The 20925-nt window shown below is 43.9% G+C and overlaps 2 protein-coding genes and 3 long non-coding RNA genes across 9 annotated transcripts; 3 read left to right on the forward strand and 2 right to left on the reverse strand.

Annotated features, from left to right (window-relative positions):
- The first annotated feature begins 1724 nt into the window (after positions 1-1724).
- Positions 1725-6438, forward strand: LOC125986642 (uncharacterized). Its single transcript, XR_011085754.1, has 4 exons — positions 1725-1832; positions 3527-3638; positions 3723-4677; positions 5140-6438. It is a non-coding gene; the product is annotated as an uncharacterized lncRNA (long non-coding RNA).
- Positions 3913-6914, reverse strand: dtnbp1b (dystrobrevin binding protein 1b). Of its 4 annotated transcripts, none has more exons than XM_049750411.2 (4): positions 6638-6914; positions 5645-5815; positions 4755-4898; positions 3913-4629 (listed from the first exon to the last, which is right to left on the reverse strand). In XM_049750411.2, exons 1-4 carry the CDS (start codon positions 6681-6683, stop codon positions 4397-4399), a joined length of 594 nt encoding a protein of 197 aa, XP_049606368.1. In that variant the 5' UTR covers positions 6684-6914; the 3' UTR covers positions 3913-4396. The 4 variants fall into 4 exon arrangements, with proteins under 4 accessions (XP_049606368.1, XP_049606370.1, XP_049606369.1 ...); XM_049750413.2 differs by having other exon boundaries at positions 4755-4889; positions 6638-6910; XM_049750412.2 differs by having other exon boundaries at positions 3913-4626; positions 6638-6910.
- Positions 6915-7172: 258 nt separating this feature from the next.
- Positions 7173-10022, forward strand: LOC125986639 (uncharacterized). 2 transcript variants are annotated; one of them, XM_049750409.1, is made up of 7 exons: positions 7173-7327; positions 7571-7839; positions 7984-8097; positions 8183-8275; positions 8359-8703; positions 8772-8938; positions 9011-10022. In XM_049750409.1, the coding sequence occupies exons 2-7, from the start codon at positions 7641-7643 to the stop codon at positions 9254-9256; spliced, it is 1164 nt and encodes a 387-aa protein (XP_049606366.1). In that variant the 5' UTR covers positions 7173-7327; positions 7571-7640; the 3' UTR covers positions 9257-10022. The 2 variants fall into 2 exon arrangements, with proteins under 2 accessions (XP_049606366.1, XP_068504968.1); XM_068648867.1 differs by having other exon boundaries at positions 7219-7839.
- Positions 10023-13045: 3023 nt separating this feature from the next.
- LOC137839729 (uncharacterized) lies at positions 13046-16576 on the forward strand. Its single transcript, XR_011085864.1, has 2 exons — positions 13046-13234; positions 13312-16576. It is a non-coding gene; the product is annotated as an uncharacterized lncRNA (long non-coding RNA).
- Positions 16577-16983: 407 nt separating this feature from the next.
- Positions 16984-19935, reverse strand: LOC137839730 (uncharacterized). Its single transcript, XR_011085865.1, has 4 exons — positions 18364-19935; positions 18102-18224; positions 17321-17876; positions 16984-17089 (listed from the first exon to the last, which is right to left on the reverse strand). It is a non-coding gene; the product is annotated as an uncharacterized lncRNA (long non-coding RNA).
- Positions 19936-20925: the final 990 nt, after the last annotated feature.

Genomic DNA, 20925 nt, shown 5'->3' on the forward strand with positions numbered 1-20925 from the left:
TTTGTGCATTTGAGAGCGTGTGTCACTTTGTCTTATGTCACTTCCCCCTTTCGGAATCTCACTAATCCAACCAGGGAGCGGGGCCCCGCTTCCCGTCAATGGCGATGCTAATCAAGCGAATGGATTAGTTAGCATAACTCATATACATCTTTGAGGAAATTGTAACAGAAATGCTTGATTTTGTGAGCAATGCTAGGCTAGTTAAGCCAAGCTAATTAGCTTGACATGGCCAGGCCAGCTGTCAGCTAATGCAAAGCTAATTCGCTTGCGCCATAGATGCTACATGCGCTACTTTTTCGACACGATTGAGCGAGTTTTCTATTTGTAGCAACTAGCAAGCTAAGCAAATTGGCAGATGTGATAATTTCTACTTTTCGTACGAGGCCATGCCAGTTGTCCATGTATGAAATGCTAAGTGTTTATTTAATTGTTGGCTATATGAATGGAGTACATGCATCGGTGTGGTGTGTGCGCACACGTAACGAGCTAAATAGTCATCATTCATTGGCCTCCTATAATAGCGTGTACGTGAAAGAGATGGAATGACGCCTCAACAAGTGAGGCTAATAAATATTCATGAGCGACGGTCCGGGGGGGGGGGGTCATGAATATTCATGAGGGGCCCACTTATGAATATTTCAAGTATGATGGAAATGAGGAGCGAGCGAGTAGACAAGAGGCAGATAAACACAAGCCCGCCTTCCTCCACATCAGTTGTAATGAGCATGACGTAATCGCCGGGACATTAGGACTGTGACACCACTTTGGAAAAAAAAAAAAAGTTAAATTGGGCTTATAGGTGACACATTTGACAAATACTGAAAGTATGAGCGGCTGACCCACGTGCGACATGGCTGCATGGGCGTCCTCAACTTTTTTTTTTTTTTAACCTTCCCTGACTCACCGAGAGAAGCAGGACGGGGGAGGAGAAAGACACCGCATGCACCTGCATGTTCGGCAGAGCACGAGACCGCGTGGGCTTGCGCTCACTTGATGCCGATCGGCCGCAGGATGTTGAGCTTATGAAGATCATTTCAAGATAAATGTGTCAACAAAGAGAAAGATACAATGTCAACAATACATACTGTACTCTCACAATCATTATCCAATAATTGACGGAAAGACTTGCAATTATATTTTAATTGATTGAGGATGGGGGGAAAGAGAGCCCTCCATCTTCATCTATAGCGCCTTTTTTTTCATTAACGTGGAATCGATGACTTCACCTTTAACGTTCAATACTTCCTGCTCCTCCGTGATTGGCTCTCGCTCGTTTTTTTCTCTTTTGTTCTCGTTTTGTTCTTCCTGCTCTCCTCTTGTGTGGTTTCTTCTTTTCTTCCTTCTCCTCCGCCACGGGCATCACATGACGGCCTGAAGCTGAGCGGCGCGCGGGCGCGGCTATTTATATTTGTTGCTAATGAGGCGAGATCTCCGTGGCTGCCATAGCAACCGTCTCCGTGGAGACCGTGCTCTTGGATACCACATCTCTCGTCCCGCTTTAAACGTTCTCCCCTCGCCAACACCGGACTAATTAACTCGTAGTTATTGGCGCGCGCCCCTCGTCCTGCACAACATTTGCAACAAATCAAACGCGCCAGATTGTTCGACAATTTGGAATTGCAACAAACTTTGGCGAGAGAAAAAACCCGATTTAAAAGTCAAGAAATTTAATGTTTTTGTTTGTGTTTGTATTAGGTGCACTGCTGTCAGCGAAGCTCCAAGCGCACCCCTCCCTCCTCCCCCCCTCCCTTGCCGATTGTGGATAAGGATGATAGGCGCACCTCCACGAACATCCTGGTGGCGAGGGAAAGTCAGCTGCATGGGAACTTGACGTACGTCATCGCTGCCACCTGCTCGGGTGTGACACACATGCACACACTCAACACACGTTCTCAAACACAAATAGACAAACAGTTACGCACTTTTTAAACTTTCTCGCTGTCTTTGCACACGCTCTGTCCCCGCCCACTTTTGCCAAAGACAGCATTTATGAAGACTTGTCTAAGACTAGTTGAACCCCCCCCCCCCCCCCCCCCGCCCCCCTTCACCAGCCCCATCTCGTCATGCGTGAGTCATCAGAGGGTGAGAGGTCTGAGGCAAACAAGCTGCCACAGTTGGACACGCCATAACAATGCGGCACCTATCTGTGTGCACGCGCATGTGTGCGCTTGTATGCGGGTGCGCGCGTGTACCTGTGCTCACAGCTGCTGTCACCCACAAGGGAACATTTCTGCTCAAGTCTCAAGGGGAATATAAAGATGCCACCACGCGTGTGCGCATACGCAAAAAGTTGCCAAATAAATTGATCGGTCGTCTCAATTCGGGAAGGAAATGCCTCAGAACCACGAATACAGTTTGGAGTCTCAATCAAAAAACTACGTTTTATCCCAATACAAATCATGGATGAAAACAAATATGGAAGCCACCTGAGAATGCACATTGGTGGCAGAATTGAGAAGCACTTAAGACAGCAAAGCCCAGATAAAAAAGGGAAACAACAAAGAGGCCTCTTAAAATTAGTCGTCAGCAACAACATCATTTCTGGAGGGCGGGTGCGCCTGCGCGGTTCCACAATTGGGAGTCACTTAACACTCAGTAACAAAAAGGGAAACACAAAAAGAGAGTGTACAAAAGGTTGATTTTTCCACGATGTTGTGTAAGCGCTCGTTTCATCTTCCCACTCCTTCCTCTTGCCCCCCCCCCCCCCCCCCATCTCCCACACAGGTTATATCCAATGAACGGTGCCATGCAGGCATCTCGGCGTGAAAGAATATTGCCATCTATTTTTTCTTTTTCATAATCTCTTTCCTCCCTCGACACCCACACACACTTTGGAGTGGGGAAGGGGAGGGGGCGGTGCGCGCAAGAAAATGAAAAAGGGCGAGGTGCTAAGGTGGTGGGAGGAAATGCGCGCGCTCATGAGAGCCAGTCGCTAGTTGTTATAGTAACTATGATTCTGTACCTGTCAATCATGGCTATTTCGGGTGCACAGTTCCTATGGGGGTGCGCGTGCATGGCGCGCGGAGCTGCTTCGACAAGAAGAAAATTATAACGCGCTCAAATTAACACCCTTCGTGACGCGGACCACTTTTTCTCACATTGCCTTGTGAAAGACGGCGCGATATTGCGATTCCGGGAGAGAGAAAAAAACTGCACATGCGAATGCTGAGATGATAATGACGCAAAAAAACCAAAAAACAAGTACAATGCAAAAAACAAATCAGACAGAAATGACCTAAAAAGCAAGTTTGAAAAAAACAACAAAAAGAGAGTTATAAAAAGGTAACCTATAAAAAAAACAACAACATTCAAATAAAAACGATAATTCCTGACCAGACAAACAGTCCGTGTCTCTTTTGGCAACGTTTAGAAAACGACTCATTATATTTTTAAGATGAAATTTATTCGTTGACTAGAATGCGATAGGAAATTTGAGTTTGATTTTAAGTCAATATTTCAACGAAAATTCAATTTAGTTCGAGACAGACTTGAAAAAACACCTAATTTATTTGTTTTGAATTCCCAGAAGTTGTCAGCGACAGCATTTCACAGACTCACCAGGAGATGGCGACAGAGTGGCGCCTGAAGACGACGCAATGTTCTGCAATGACACTCATTACGATCGTCGGATCTTTATGGTATGATTGACTCAATTTTGAAGACACCAAAAGCAGTTATCATGACAAGTCACATGATTTTTTTCCTTCTCCTGATTGTTGAAGGGCGCCTTTGCACACGAGCGCTATCTGGTGACCTGTCACGACGACTGCATGATTTGGTTTCGCGCGGAAGCAGTTGCTGCAATTTCACGCCACAAAAATGAAGTGAGAGATTCGACAACCTTGCAGAACACAGCATGATGTTCTGGCGCCACGCTGTCGCCATCTCCTGGTTCTTGAACACAACACAATGTCCTCAGGTGAACTTTTAATTCTTTCTTTGCAACAGAGTAACAACAGACACAGGACAGTAAATATTTTGACACAGCGCACTCAAAATATCAACAACTCTTCAGTAGGGATAAAAGTGCAGACGCGTGCGCACGCCAAGTGTAAATCCCAACATTTGGTATATATAAGAAAATCAAAACAGTGAAGGTAAAGGTCCATTTCTTCTTCTATGATTGATGACATTTTCCTCAAAATTTCCGACACTAATAAAGCTCAAGAACGAACTGAAAAATCTGGTTTCTTTTGATGATATATAGCTGTCGCCGTGTGCTCGTTCTCAACACTTGATGTTGGTCGGAATCCAAATCATACCACCAAATATCGACCTGAGCGCAGATGATGTGCTCATCATAGTCGTCATAGGATTGTTGTATTTTTTTTCTTTAAGGCAGACGTCATGTGGCAGTTGCGGAGTGGGGTGAGCTTTTTTTTCTTCTTCCAAACCCTCAATAATTCGGGGTCCCGCCTTGATGGATGGGCGTTGGCACGAGCGGGGGAGCCTTCTTTCTCCTCCTCCTCCTTATGGTCCTCCTGGCGCCTTCCTCCTCTTGCCCGTCCTCTTCTTCCTCCAAGTCCTCTTCCTCATCGCCGTCAGCGCACGGCAACGTCATCTTGCGGTGCAGCTCGGTCTGAGTGGGAACCGCAAGGCTGAGCTCGGCGCTCAAAGACTCGGGACCTGCTGCATGCAAGACACGCCACAATAAAACAAAACTCCATTCACGTCAAAGTAAGTCTTTCACATGATCACTTAAGTAGTCAGTGAAAACGTAAAAAGTGTCATGTTGCAAGAAACGGCGGAAGCACCCGCGACGGGCGAGGCGGCGCTGTTGTCCTCTCCGCCCGAGTGCAGGAAGACGTCGATCGCCTCTTGGTCCGACATGTCCATCAGGTCCATCTGCTCCAGCATGTCCACGTTGACCTCCATGGACGACATGCTGCCTGTTGGCCCTGCGACCCCCACCCCGCCCCGGCAACGCGGACAACAAGGAAAAGGCAGTGGCTGTCACTATAGTTTAGCGCAGCGGGCTTCCAGTAGAGGGCGGCAAATGACTGACTCCAGGCAAAGCAAAGCAAGAACGGATGAACTTTAGCTTTTGCAACATTGGCACAAGGATGAAAGCAAAGGGAATGTTGCAAAACAATGAAAGTCTATAGTTAAATTTGTTCATCTATTTTTCTCCTTAATCAGGGGCGTGCAGAGGATGGGACAATGAGGAGATGCCCCACCCCCCTACGTGAGTCGGAAGGAGACGATTGGCTCTTGCAGACAGTTAGAGAAGACATTATTGGCTAGCGTACCTCGAAGAAATCAGGAGGGCGGAGCGGGTTCGCCGAGTCGCGTGGGAGGGACAGCACAAGAAAGAAGAAGAAGGACACCATGGGGAGGGGGCTCATGTTATCACACTCCCACCCAGGAGACACTGACAACTACGCCGAACTCACTCCGCCGTTGCCCTTTTGAAGCTTAAAAAAACAAGATGAGGAGGTCCCAGTCTCAATTGCAATTTGGACGCGTCAAGCGTACTTTTGCACTGCCAGATTTGACAGCCGTTTAAACGCTCGTACATGCATTCCAAAGAAATCGTGACCAAGAAATAAGACTCGTGCTCCAGATTTGAGGGCGGCCAAATCGGAGTCAGCCCGGTGTAGTTGGGTGGCCGAGATCCAAAGAGCAGATAGCCGTGGCCTCTCACCTCTCCTCTCGACGATCTGGAGGTAACCTGTGGACAGGTACTGCTCCACATCCTGCTGGAAGGCCTCCTCCAGCAGCTTATGTTTGTCTTTCGGCTTCCGCTGCCCGTCATCGCCAGCGTCAACACACTGAGAGCGGGACCCCTTGGGCATGGGATCACAGTCCACCTCCGCTGCAAACATTTCAGGGTGCACAGAAAGAGAACGTCACGATTGGTGGAAGCCAGGCCGGGCCCTGGTTTGTACGTGTGGCGGGCACAAATGGCTCCCCTCGACTTCTTTGCTCCATGTGATTGCATGTAAGCGCCCTTTTGACATCTGCGAAGCAGCATAAAAGACCCCGTGAGCTAAATATGAACTACCGCTAAAAATAGAAGCCCCCGGAGCAGCAAGAAGACGCGGCAGGCGGCGGAAAATGTAGTTGAGCTTACAAGAAGGAGGAACAAAGTGCAAAAAAAAAAAGGGATTAGAACGTGTATGTTGGTGGCAGGTGCTTTAATCGATCCACGCAGCACCCAAATGATGAGAAAGCTCAAACAAGGCACCAACCAAGTGTTATTTGCATAGGCCTCCCTGTAAATTTGGAGATCTGGTGTCTTCAACATTTTATTGATTTGGGGGCGTGGCTAAAACCGCAGCCAGTCACAAACAGCGGCGTCGACATTCGAATGGGCGCACCTTGGTTTACGACGGTGGTGAATGATGTCACGTAATTGGAACTTAGTTACTAACTGCCATTTCCATCTGCAATACGCATTTGTTTGTAAAAATAAATTCAATTAAATATCATCCACCATTTACTGCTCTATGGTTATCATCACGCTTGTGCTCATTTTTCAACAAGAATGAACAAAAATTCATTTGAAGCTGACCTGAGAAATTTCTACATCTCTCAGGTCGCCTCAAGTTCCAATTCTGAATTCCTGCTCCATGGTTAGCTTCACACTTTTAAGTGTCAAATTGTGTGTCAAATTAAAATCAGCAAGTTTGCTTACGAGAGTTCCTCTGGCTCTCGTCGGCCGCAGCAGGCGCAGTGGACATCCTGGATGCGGATTTGTTTTTTTTTTCCCCTTCAAGACAAGACGCAGTCTTTCACAGCCCCCAAAAAGACACTACACTAGGCCGCCTCGCATCCTCACGCTCGTTCCGCCGTCATCGCGCAGCATTTTCTTGCTTTTGGCGTCCGTGAGATGAGGAGATGAGATGATGCGCCTGACTCGAGGCGAGGCGTACACGACGCGAGAAAGAGAGAGAGGATGCGAGTAGAGCTGCGAGGGAGGAAGGGAGGGGGGGGGGGTCGCAGATGCCTGTTTGAGTGACCTGCGAACGAGCGGCCTTGATCGAAAAGGCGCAAACCCAACAATTAAGCGAGGTTCTGCGTCAGTAAGGTGTGTGTAAAATGAAAACTCATGATTAGCACGACGCTGCGTGAGAAGAAGGGCTCGCAGCATCCTTCACTTGAAGCTCCTCCTCCTCTTCCGCCTTCCGACCGACTATCACGGCATTTGAAGTGCGGCTGATGGCAAGTGTGACGAGTGGCACCACAGGAGGGCGCTCTTGCTTTTGGACGGAGGACTTCCGGTGTAAACAGGAAGTGCTAAGTTAGCGTGAAGTGCCAGGTTCCGGCGGTAGCGAGACCGCTCGGCTCACGCTGCACTGGGTGTAGCAGGGAATCTTCCAGTCTCGTAATTATTGGTTTTGTGTTTTAGTGTTTTTTATGATTACTGTGTGGTAAATATGTTTTATATGACAGGGTGGATGAGTGGTGAAGGCTTTGTGTGCAGGGTGACTGGGTGTGGGTGAGCGACACATCAGCTAGGCGGTATTTTAATGTTTTTAAGAGTATTAAAACTGAGTTTAAATTGTTCAGTGACACGTGTTTTGGTTTTATAGTTGGTCACGTGTACCGTATCTTTTATATGTTTGAGGCTAACTCCGGTAGTTCGTTTGCTTCCGAAGCCAGTAAACGAGGCGAGTGGAAACTAGTCAGCTTTGGAGATGTGCAAAGTCCAGATGCTGAGAGCCCTGGTGAACGAGCGCCTCAATGTCGCCATGGAAGAAATCTTCGAACTGTTCGTAAGTACCATCGCCGAGTACGAGGAGCAACTTTGCCGATCCAAAGAGGAGATCGAGCGACAACGACAACTGCTGGACGCCGTTTTCGTGGAGCCAGTCGAAGATGGGATACATCGAGCAGGTTTGTTCGGCACTTGAATTGTTTTAGGTGAGGCTCAATCGTTCTGGAACGATGAGAAAGAAAAAGACTTTTCCTTAAATTTGGAGGAGCTGTCGATATTGTGAACAGTTGGCAAATAAGAATTGTGTGCATTTGTTTCTCCAGACGTTCTCCCAGAGCAGCAGCAGCAGCGGCGGCAGCACGACGCAGAGCCTCCTTCTGTTAAAAAAGATAAAAAGGAGGAAACAGAGGAGGATGAGCAGCACTCTCGCTTGCCAAGTGAGTTTGGTTGCCACCTCCAAGTGAGACGCCCTACCAACTGTCATGTGAAGACAATCCAAACGTCGCCTTGCTCTTCTTCTAGGCGTTGCGCCAGAGCGGCAACATGAAGCGGCGCTCCTCTGCGTGAAAAAGGAAAGGAACGATGAGGAGGACCATGCGAGAGAGACGCTCGCGGGTGAGGCACCCGAGCCATCTTCCTTTTGTCAAACTTGATTGTGTGCGGCCAACGTTTTCTGGTCGCATTGTCCATCCTGCTAGTCAAGAGCAAACGAGGCTGCAAGAGGAAGCTGGGGAGCGGGCTGGGGGAGCCGGTGCGGGTCGCCGATGTTTCCGCTGGGGAAGATGTTCCTTCGGGATGGGAAGACGCCGTCGAGCTTGCGGACGACTCGTCGTCCTCGACCTCTGTTGAGGACGACAGGAGGAGGAGCTCGAGTTACGCTTGGACGCGGGCCGACAAGGGGCTGCTGGCTGCCTTTTTTGAGGAGTACCCCATGTTCTACAACTCCTGTCTGGACGAGTTCAAGGACCACGGCATCAAAAGAGCCGTGGTCAGGCAGTTTGTCAAGGAACACTTTGAACACAAGGGCCGTCCTGCACCAAGTTGTAAGTAGCAAAAAGTTGGTTGTCTTCCTGCTCGGAACAATTGGGTCTTTATGATCTTGGTCTGCCAGATGAGCAAGTGATGGGCTTCCTGAAGAATTACCGGACCAGGTTTGTCAAGCTCAGTAGCAAAAAGGGGGCAGACGAGCATCTGACGGCCACGGAGCGCTGGATTCTTGACAACTTTGACTACCTGCGCCCTCATATTAAGAAGCGACGTGGTCGAGTCGCGCGCCAGGTCAGCCTCCAATTGCAAAATTCAGACTTTGCAAGCCATCGTTTGGCATCTGGTCATCATTTTGCGTTGCAGTTCCCTTCTGAGGCGTCACCCAGAGCGGCCCGGGACGATCGAGCCGACAAGCCCGCTCCCTCCGCCTGCGCCACGTGCGGGGCGGGTGGCCAGGCCTCCACCCTCGACGCCAAAGAGCCACCTCCACGGGTGAGGCAGCAAAGAGGTGGGCGCAGCGCTGCTTTCCCCGACGGCGAGCCCAAGATCCAGACCATCGCACAGTACCTGAGAGAGCTCATGACGAGCACGTCAGAAGACCAGACTTGAAGCCGGCGGTGACGAGACGCAACTGAAGGCAAATGGCGAGCGTAGCCGCTCTTGTCTGAAAATCCACGTGCAACGTCACGCCGGCGACTAGCCGCTCAGCTGCTCGTTTTGCCGTCGCACCTTCAAACATCGCTTGGCGTCAGAGCGGCATCCACACTGGGGAGAAACCTTTCAGCTGCTCACCAAGTGGCTCCGCCTTACCGCCCTGGATGACCGCATGAGGACGTGCACTGACAAGAACCTCTTGGCCTGCGCTGTGTGCCACGACAACGTCACAAAGCGATACAATTGGCGCTGCACATGAGGACGAGCAGGGGCCAGAAGCCCTTTAGCCGCAACTTCACTTGCAAGTTCATATCGGCTGAGGAGACACAAGGGTGGCCGTGCACTTTGAACACTCAAACTTGTTTTGAACTCGAGTGAAGGCATGAATCTCCAGACAATTCAATTTTGTATGTTTTCATGTTTTTCTGACAGTTCAAACAGGCTAAATTCTAAATCTACCAATCGTGTGTGTGTTGTGTCAATCTCAATTAAACAACATGTGATGTCAAAGCTTACAATTTCTGAAAAACAAATTGGGCAAGCACCCATTACCATCGAGCTGCTCTTTGTTCCCATGTGCTAGGTGGCGGCACGAGAAACACTACGCATTTTAAAACAACTAAAACAAACTGAAGTGAAATTTTCTTTGTTTTTGGACGCAGTGACATGGTGATGTGCATTCCAGTTCTTGGAAATTAAAAAGAAAAATATTTTAAAGTGGCATTTGGGATTAAGTGATTCAGTGTCCAACGTGAGCCAGTAGATGGCACTGGAGTGCAAAAATAGCTACTTTTTAAAATAACATGAAATAACACAGCACATCGAGGTACTGAATTGTCTTTTCTGCATGCACATTTTTTATTAAATATGTTGACAAGAAAAAAATCACTACACTGGCTTTTGTCATCGAGAAAATATACATATATATACGTTCAAACAGGACTCTCGACTAGTTCTCCAAGCATCACGGCCAGTTTCAAATCTGACTTCACACCATTAACTATTATTCCGTTACCACATAATTCATCCTATTCACCCCATTCCAATTTCAACATATTTCAAATATTCATCATGGGTGCTTCTATTTTTTTCATTCCAAAAATGTTTTTTGCAAAATTCACAAATTTCCTGCAAAATCTTCCCCACTCATTCCGAATGGCACATTCGACATTTTACATTTACATTGTTCCTGTTTGACATTCACATCATTATGCACGTTTTTGGACGGGAGGATTTTCAATATTCGCAAGCCACGTTTCAAAAATGTCACGTTTAAAATTTGTGCTTAATTTTGAAAAATCTGTTCTTTTTTTGGATCGATTCAACTGCTCATCTGTTCCAAAACTCCCCACTTGTGGAACAAATGTTCAACTTTGCTTAGCATTTTTCCTCCCTTCTGTTTTTCTCGCTTACCTATTTTTCAAATTTTCAACTTCGCTTAGTTTTTCCTCGCTTACGTTTTTCTCGCTTACCGTTTTTTCTCGCTAACAGTTGTTGTGCTCGATTTGGTTCCCCCGTGAGATTTTGTTCCCCCTGCCGCGGGAGCGCGCACGCCTTGTTTGTAAAGCGAAAAACCGATACCGTACGGCGTCCTACGGCGTCAGCACTATGTTGTTTTCAATAAAAACATGAAGAATTCACGTTTGCGTCAGTCAATTTTAATTTTTATAAAGGATTATTCTCATTTGATGTCTTTAAATTCATCCGCGTTCTGCCATTGAAGCGGGGTGCATTCAAAGACCAGTCGTAAAGACGGAACACTCACTCACTTCACCAAAAAGCAACGATATAATTACGTGAGCTCTTTGCATAAACCTCGATGCAAAGAAACTCCTCCTTTTGGGTACCGTTACATGCTACAAGGAGTATATATTACAAAGGAGACTTTATTCTTAATTGTAATCATCATTCATCCATCCATTTTATTACTCAGGTATTTTCAAAGCAAATTAATATTGTTGCATTTATTAAATTGCTTTAAAATGACAGCGCAATATAATTAAAAGCTGACACTCTAGCAATGTCAAACGTGTTCATTTAAGAAAAAGCCACACACGTTTTGTGATCAAATCTTTCATAACGACAATGATTTGAGTGAATTGATTTGAATGAATAATTGAGAAGACATTTCAGTTCTGAAGGCTCCTTTTGTCCCAAACAAAGTGAAAGGTGGTGGGATAAAAATTGTAACAGGAACGCTATAAAAAATGTCAAGCCGTGAATATTTGTGCCCCCCTCCCATTTTGAGAACGGTGAGTCCTGGATATCGACTGGCTTTATTTTTTTTGTCTTCCTGGGGGTCTGCTCAGGTAGTGTGGCAAATTTGAACAGGTTCCCTCATTCCTAGCCCAAGTTACAGGGGGGAACATATCCTCACGGGTGCCCCGAGAAGTTCATGGCAAGTAGATTTCTTAATTGTATGCAATGCATGCTGAAGTGGAAGAAAATGTATGGAGTACAAGGAAATTTGACAAAGAATTCAGGGTGCATAGTGGCATCCCATTCAATGATACAGCTGAGAGTGCTTATCAACAACAGCTTAAAAATGCGCTCCTCACTAATTTCCGCCCTGAAATGGGCAGTTGGGTGAGGAAACACTTGGTGGAAGCGGACACTGCTTGGTTTACAAAAAACATGCAGTGGCCCGGAGACGCTGATAAAGGGATTGAGAAAGGCAAAAGTTCTGATGTATTTCATCTAGATGATGATAATGATCTAAATGAAGATACAACGATCTTCTTCCAAAGTTCCCAAAGGGGCAGAGGAAGAGTTAGATACCAACAAGGTCGCAGGCCGCCATATAATTCAAAACCCCCACGAGATTCTGACAACTGTTGGAACTGTGGGAGACGAGGACACTTCGCACGAGAGTGTCGTTTTGCAAAACAATATCAATCAAAGGGTGGAGGAAGGAGCAGAGAAAAAGCCAAATTTTTAGCATGACAAGCTTCCTCCTCTTTGACCGCTTATGCTCATACAGAGAAAGAAAGAATAGATGCCCATATGACAGCAAAACATGTCATTGTCAGATTATTAGAATTTTTTTTAGATTATTAGAAATCCTGTCCATCCAAGAAGTATGACAATGCTGTTTGTATGCCCAAATTACAAATGACTAGAGCTCAAATTGTGTTACACTCAAGTTAAAATATGCAAATCAAGTGGTAAAGGAATGCAACTTGCTTCTAGAAGATAAATAAATAAAATTAGAATGTGCTGTCCTCGTGTGCATGGGAGGGACCAGCTCATGATCGACCACAGGAAATGGCCAGCCTGTGACGAATCATTGTTGCTGGGAACTACCTTTTGCATGCGAGAGCTGTGCATGTGTGTGCGTATATGTTAAAATGATGAACATTGGCTAAAGTTTTAGTATAAAAAAATTTTGCTAGACTGTGGTCTATCCAATTTGCACCGCAGAACAGAAATGATTTTGAAAGATAAAAATGAGAGGAAAAAGAGAGAAATCTGTTTGCGAGCAGAAACTAATCCACACTAGTGCATGTTAGTGTCAAGCCCTCATGAGAAATTCGGAGTTAACAAAACAACGGAACATGCTTTCAGGAATTGGAAGAAGCTAAATTGTGAATTTAAGATTTTGCAATGCTACATTTAATAGGAATAATTGATTGGTTGTGTTATAAGATTATACAAAATTCTAAATGCAAGCTAAATCTGAGAGATTGAGTTCTTCAAATTTAAAAACAAAGGAAAAAATCAGATTAATTTGCCAGTTGGTTGTTTTAGTTAAGTCTTTTTTTGAATTGGTGGATTGCTCTACCAGGAAACCTAAGTTGGAAATGATATATGAATGTTGTGTGGTGAGCTTGGATGAATTGGGACCAATGTGATAGAAAGACTCCTTTTTGGAGACTGCGTGTGAGATGCAAATGAACATTGATGAATGATAGCCTGAATGAAAAGAAATTACAGGTTGAATGGTTGAAGTTGTTGGCGACTACTATAGAAAATTAGTAGAGCGACTTTGATGAAAGAGTGATTTTGAGCAGGTTGAATGTTAGAAAGAAACACGTAGCTTTTGGATTGATAATTAACTAGAAAAAAAACTGGAGAACCAGTAACACATGTAGAAGATGTGTGAACTGAGAAATTGAGAAGCGTTTTGGAAAGAAAGTCAAATTAAATGATGATGGAATCGTATGTAGTAAAGAACGCATTCTCCCAAAAAGTTTGTCAAGGTGTGAGGCATGGGCGTTGCCAAGCCTCAGAAGGGGGGGAGTGAGTAGGACTAGGACAGATAGTGGAAGATAGTAATAATACAACACTTTATGACAATGAATTTTCGAATACATTTGGTGTTATATTGTGGTAAATTTTTTGTTCTGGTGTAGATAGTTTAGCAACACGAGAGATTTAGAGGTTCAAAAGAAAGACAGTTAAAAGAAAACATTTTTGATTTGGACAATTGCAGGCTAACAGGAACATGAGAAAGATAAGAACTACGAGGTGGGATCCAATTTCATTGGGGAGATTGAGAATTCACAGTACCATACTCTAAGTCACATTTTTGAGCAAGCATGACAATAACATGTGATAGGTCAAGACATACAGATCAGGGCTTGATGTGGAAAGCAGACCTCGATGAGTTGGTTTTCAATAATGATACTGAAGACAACATACTGTCCGATTAAATTGGAACTATAGATAAAATGTAGCTCAAAAATAGGATGAGTTGCAGGATTTACGATATAAAAACGAGACCGCTGTTATTAGAAGAATTTGAAGTTTGGTAAACAAACATTACCAGCAAATTGATGGAAGCAGCTACATTTGGAGATAGTCTTACAAGTGTTCAAACCAGCCTGTCATTCTCAGTGTCAGGGCCCCTGAAACCCAATCCAAGACTTCGCCTGCAGCCGTGAACAACCACAAAATGGTGCCTGGCTCTGAAGCACCTTTGACCTTTGGCGAAGGACAAGAAAAGACTGCTGTTGTGCTTGGAGGAGGACAAGTACACTCCGGAGGAAATACAACATCCTCGGGGACGGAAAAGACAGTGAAAAGCGGAGGAACTCACAATGATGAAAATTGACTCATTTGAACAATGGACTCATTCAAGAGTGATGGATGGGGTCGCTCTGAAGCAACAACAAAAGAACACCAACTTGATAGGGTGAAGTGCGGCAAAAAGATATGGACTTGGAGTGTCTGACAACCAAATCGCACTCCTTGCTACGGCGTTCCCAAATTTGGTGGAGCTTGGTTCAAAGTGGAAGGGAGGTTCATTGTGCACTGAGTTTGACAGAACTGAGGAGATTTGATAAATAAATAATTAAAAATTTGAAAAATACGTAGGGGTACAGATTATAATCAGAGATTGAACGGATTTGGATAAAACAAATAGGCTAAAACGGTAGGAAACAAGAGCAAGATCTTATATTTTGGCTCATCAAGCTTAAGACGTAGAGGTCGAGTTCTATAAATTTTAGAACAGGACATTTGGCAGTCAGGAGGAAGCTAGGTTGCTCAATGTACCTACTCAATACAATAGTAAGTTTTTTGCACCACAGTGGAGGGTGGATGGTCAGAAAGTTAGGTACGTTCAATTTTTGACATTCACACAATCATGCATAGGAGTCACAAGGCAACAGTTAACAAGACAATGACTGCAATAGGGGCCACCTACGACTGCACCGACATGGAAAAGTAGAAGTGAGAGAGCAGAGTATGGGATTATATGCTAAAACGTCTGCTATACAGTGACCAATAGGAGATTCTATCAAGAGAAGCTACATGAGAGATGGATTAGAATCTCTTTGTCTGCGTGGGTGCGTGTGTGTACACCCTGTGTGGGTGCGAGCGTGTGAGGACAAAGAAGGCATGGATAAGACAATCTCTTTTAAACCAGGAGGCAATAAATGGGAACGCCCCTGTCATAAATAGTTTTTGGTTAAAGAGAATCATTAGGAAGTGTTCAAACTCTTCCCGCAAACATTCCTATTTGCCAGTTAAATGGGCACTACAATTGACTACGAGAGTTGCAAGCAACAGATGAAGAGCAGTCCTTGGCAGATTATATGATCAGGACGCTCAAACTGTGTCAAAGACAAATTTACTGCCGCTTGATCTTTCCTCCTCACAGGTCGACAACCCCATCAATCCAGGAGACTGGGTCTACATCGAGGTCATCAAAAGAAGGAACTGGGCCAGCCACGACGGGAGGGACCATTCCAAGTCTTGCTGACTACACATGTTGCATCCAAGGTTGCAGGACCCACAAATGCATTAACGATGACTGCTCTCCAGGAGGAAACTGGATGGGAGCTTTGGACATCACCGCTGTGTGCCAGGATGAGAGAGCCGTTTTCAAGGTGTAAGGGCTCTACTACCAACATGGCTGCACCATCGGACGGGACCTACTTCATTCAGAAGTTCAGAGGCACTGCCTCACCTGCATCCTATGAGTGCACGTGCCTGTTCAGTACGGATCATGGTTTTGTGGTCACGAGAGTTGTCCGATGCTGCCTGCCAACTGGACACGAGTGTGTGCGCCAGTGTGTGTGACAGACCTCACCTACAGACTAGAACATCAGCAGCTGACGAAAATGCGAGCACATATACAACTTCTTAGACGTGACAGATGTGATAATGATAATGAGACGTGGATTGCGTAGATGCTGTTCTGTTGCGCATGTATTACGGAAACTTGTTGATTTGACCATCAAATATGCTTCGCAAGTAATGGATACGCTGATGTACTGTTTCTTTGTTTTTCTTTTTGTTTTTATTGATAGCATTCTGGTCGCCTTAAGGCAAAGGGACCGTGTAAGAATTTTCCTGCTAATAACATCTGGCCAGCAGGTTTTTCGCTTACACAATAAGTTTGATCTGGGGTATTAAGGTAATGCCTCATCTTCACTGGAAAGTGTTGCTATCATTGTTTGTTGTTTTTATTTTTCCTATTCTTCTTTCTTCATTATACATATATATGTGTTTTTTTCTTACTTGTCTTTGTTGTTTGGGGTAGCATAATCATATGATAAAACAGGAGGGAGATGTTAGGGTTTTCCAGGTTATCTTTATCATAGGATTATGTTGGAATGCAACAGGTAATAAATACCTTACCTTGTCCTCCTTATCACAAGATCGTAAAACATCCCCTGAGATGTTTAGACTAGAGGACAAGGGCTTTCTATTCAGCCCACTCATACCCCCACTCTGTTCCTCCTAATAAATATGCCCTTGCAGGAAGGAGACCTTTCAGATTTCATTCCTGGAGCGAGTGATCTCTCCACCTGCAGGTGTCTAAAAGAACTTGCCTTGTCTACCGTGTGGTTCTTGCAAAATAAGTTGGAGTGAGCAAATCTCTAACAACCTGCAACACTCGTCACACTGAATCTGGTAAACAAAGAAAAAAGCAAGATCATACAATGCAGCACATTTACAATAATTTACAACGCATGTGTCATTCAATATATTTCTTTATCATCACATGCATTAGTTAACAAGACCTGACATAATTACCCATCTGTTGTCTGTGTTATGTGTAGCTTCCCCACAAACAAAGCACAAGTCAGATAATTCATCTGTGAAAACAAAGACAGAAGAATTGCTATCGTACTTCCCTGTGTAAAACTTAACTGAGTTGTATATAGCATTGATAGCACAGTCAGGACCATTCTTTGGGCGGCAATAACATCTCTTGGGTGCATATTACTTACCAGTCTCTAATAGAAGTGTGGTGGCAATTTGCAGCCTGTACCTATTTATAGCGTGTGCCTTTGCTGAGAAATCTATTTCTTCATTTGAAAGAAGATGTTCTGCAAACTGAAAAAGACAATGTCAGATGTTGACAGTGCATAAAGAATGCCTTAAATGTTTGCCATCTTTAGCCTATATATCGTACAAAAAATTCAACTGTCAGACAATAATTTGTTTTAGTCCTTTGTTGTATGAACTCTAAATTAGTTTTTTTTGTTTTGAGTAATGTTTGATTAAGTTTTTGCATAATTGAGTGATATGAGTTTGGTAAATATAGTCTGTAAATCAAATGCATACTTTCAAAGCAAAGACACCACAAGAGGTTGAATCTTGTTGCCTGGGATGGGGGACAGTGCCACAAGTCCACCTGGAAACATTGCACCCTTTGTTGCGCATGAACGCCCTGAAATATAAGAGCCAGCACATAAACACAAATTTCAAGTTTTATCCGTCAATTACATAATTTGTATTGATAAAAACAAAAACCTAGTCCACTTTCAAAAGAAAGCGCACATCTTCAGTTAAATGTTGATATCACAATAGAACTCTGACTTTTAGAAGCTGTGCTTACAGGGTTGATTCCAGGCATTTTTTAATGTCCATTTGAGACTCACCAAGAGGATCAAGCAGTAAGGACCTTTTTTCTCCTGGCATGATTGCCTATATTTTAAACACAAAATATGAGGTTTTATTATTCATATGCATGAATTATCAAACATTTTGCACATAACTATATATTTTTTGCTGTAATGTTACTCCCTCTTGTGGCATTAAAACATTTCTTTACCGCCAGCTTCCAATGATTATGCTCATTGACAATGCCAACAATAAGTTTGCATTCCACCGGGTTGATCTAAAAATAAACAGAAGAAAAAAATGCGTCTGTCAATAATTTCAATAAAATGTGTAAAGAACAAAATTAATGCCAATTGAGTTTTTTAATAAAATTGTTATAATGTCTTAATAACGTTGTTGGGCCACTAATTGGCCCAGCAACAATATTAAGACATTTAACTTCTTAACTTCATGGATAATTTTGCAAGATATAATTCAATAAACAGTACTAATACAGACAGACCTTGAGTCTCTGGCTCTTTCCATTCCATAAATTAGTCATTGCAAATGAGTCAATATAGGAAACCTTTTCCACGCTGATTTGGTTGCGTTTGTTCACCAACAACAGGAGGTACGCGTTTATAACCTGTAATTGAAACGGCAAACAAATTGAAACAGAAAATATTCCCCACCCCCCCAAAAAAATACAGTGCTGCCAATTAAGACTTCAAACAAAACAGTCAAACCGAGAAACCTAAGTTTCAGATATGAAAACATAATTTTACCTCCGATTCCAGCTCAGATTTGGGTCCAACGTTCATAATGTCCCAAAAGAACAATTTGTACGCTCCGATTTTTGATAAAAGAACATGGATGTGCTTTCCCTTCCAGGCATCTTGAACGTCTGCCAAAAATAAGTCAGAACAATACCTCAAAATGCAATTGGAAATGTGGTTCATTCCATAGCAGCAAGTGGCACTTATAAAACACTTTGTGAGTACAAGACCTATGTGCCACATATCCATAATGTATGTTTTAATATGTTTACAGTTTTATCATGAATACATCTTACATTTGTCCACATTTTCCCTCGTTTGTCTAAAAGTCAAAGACAGTCGTGTTAGTGTTGCGGTATTAAGAGCAGGGGAAAAGGGAGACGTGGCTGGAGGAGCTGTGGCTGAAGGAGCAGTGGCAGAGGGGGTGGTGACTGGAGGAGCTGAGGCTAGAGGAGCAGTGGCAGTGGGAGCGGTGCTTGGAGGAGCTGCGGCTGGTGGAGCAGTGGGAGAGGGAGCGGTGGTTGGAGGAGCTGCGGCGGGAGGAGCAGTGGCAGAGGAAGCGGTGGTTGGAGGAGCTGCGGCGGGAGGAGCAGTGGCTGGAGGAGCAGTGGCTGGAAGTGCTGAGGCTGGTGGGGATGGTGACTGTGTCATCCAGGAGGATGCTCCTTTTTTGTTTTCATACCTATGAGGCACTCTTTGTTTATTTTATTTGTATGGTTTTAGGTGGTCAATGTTTATTTTGGGGACCAAGGCTCCATTCTCATCCTGGAGGTCAGCTGTCTTACCCTCAATCGCCACAATTTTGTATGGCCCCAAAAAATTGGGGTTCAATTTTCCTCCCTTTCTTTGTTGAGACCTGATATTTTGTCTTAGAACAAGATCTCCTGTGTACAGTTGGTGTGGTCCCTGAGATTGTTTTTGGGTGCCTTGTTTTTTCCTGCGCTTTTCTAATGTTCTCTAACTTGCTCAAATAGTTGGTCTTGTTCATTATGGTTTTGTGCCGTAACTTCCATCCCCACCACATCCTCCACAGTGCCATCAACCTTCAGAAAAGGCAAACATTTGCTGTCATGATTAAAGTGTCAACAAGTTTTATTTTTATATTTGTGTTTTACAATTAAGATGTACCGAAACAAATTCAACAAGCAAATTGTCCTTGATCGTATAAAAACTTCTCCATGATACTGTATATCCTTGTAATGGATCATGGATCTTGATGTGCCAAACTCTTACCTCGTAGTGTTCTGGCACTTGAATGGGGTAGCGTGCCTCTCTACCGAACATTAGAAAGTAAGGCGAGTACTTTGTTGTCATTTGTTTTTTGGTCCGCAAACCAAACATAACTGCATCCAAATATTCATCCCAGCTTTCTGGATGCTGACAAACCACTTTGCTCAGAGCTCTAAAAAACAAAATCAGTTTTAAAATTGCGCTGGTGACAGTGTTGTTGTTTTTTTATTAATTTTGGAGAATTGTATATAAATGACTCCAATGACAATTTTTAAACCAAAATGTGTTTTTTCTTACCTAACAGTTTTTATAGTGCATGTTATTTACTTTGAAAGTGCCTTGAAAACAAAAACAAACTCATGAGCGACATCATAACAAGAAATTGTCAAAGATTAATGTGGGTAAATGAAGTATACTCACCTTTGAATTGTCCCATTTAATTTTTCCACCAACCCATTGGTTTGAGGGTGGTATGGTGAGCAAAGGCTTCTTTTTATGTCAAGCATTTCACATACTCTCTTGTTGATCTGCAGTTGCCAGGGGAAAGAATAAGTAATTGAGTTGGGCAATTTTGCAGTAAAACAGTGTTTGAGAATGTGATCTTAACATCATCACTACACTGGCTTTGCATCACAAATACACAGAAGGAAAATACAACACCCACAAGTGCAACGGTCACAAAACACGGACAAAATACAATGAGCAGTAAGAAACATTTTTTTTTAAATTTTACTCCAGCTATTTTATGAAGTTCGACATCCTTTTGTTGCTTTCATTGGCCACACAAAATAAAGTTACAGGCCAGATATGCCCTCAGGGACTTGTATTTGACAGCTATGATGAAGATAATTTCTGCCAAACACTGTAGTACTTACTGCATTGACAAATTCTTTGCCTTGATCTGTCAAGATCCTTTTTGGCGACTCAAATTGGTAGACGAATTTTAGGATACAGGCGGTACTATCAGCAGCAGACTTCGACCTCAATGGATAGGCTTGAGGCCATTTCGTGAAATAATCGACCATCACGCAAATATATTAGTATCCATCTTTTGTCTGAGCCAGTTTGCCAATGAGGTCCATCCCCAAGAGTTCAAATGGCTGAGACACCTAATAAATAAATATTTATAAAAACAAATTGTGTTAAACTGATGTTGCTGAGAAAAATAGTTATATAAAGTATGCCACATACAAAATACTATATAGACCTTGGGTCAAAATAGAGAACATTATTTGGATTAACTGACCTGTATAGGCATGACCTCTGTTGGGCTTTTTATTCATATGCCGGCTGCCTGACATTCGGTGCACTGGGACACCTGACAATGCCAAGTTTTGTGGA

The sequence above is a fragment of the Syngnathus scovelli genome, chromosome 19, assembly GCF_024217435.2.
Source record: "Syngnathus scovelli strain Florida chromosome 19, RoL_Ssco_1.2, whole genome shotgun sequence".
Lineage (NCBI taxonomy): Eukaryota > Metazoa > Chordata > Actinopteri > Syngnathiformes > Syngnathidae > Syngnathus > Syngnathus scovelli.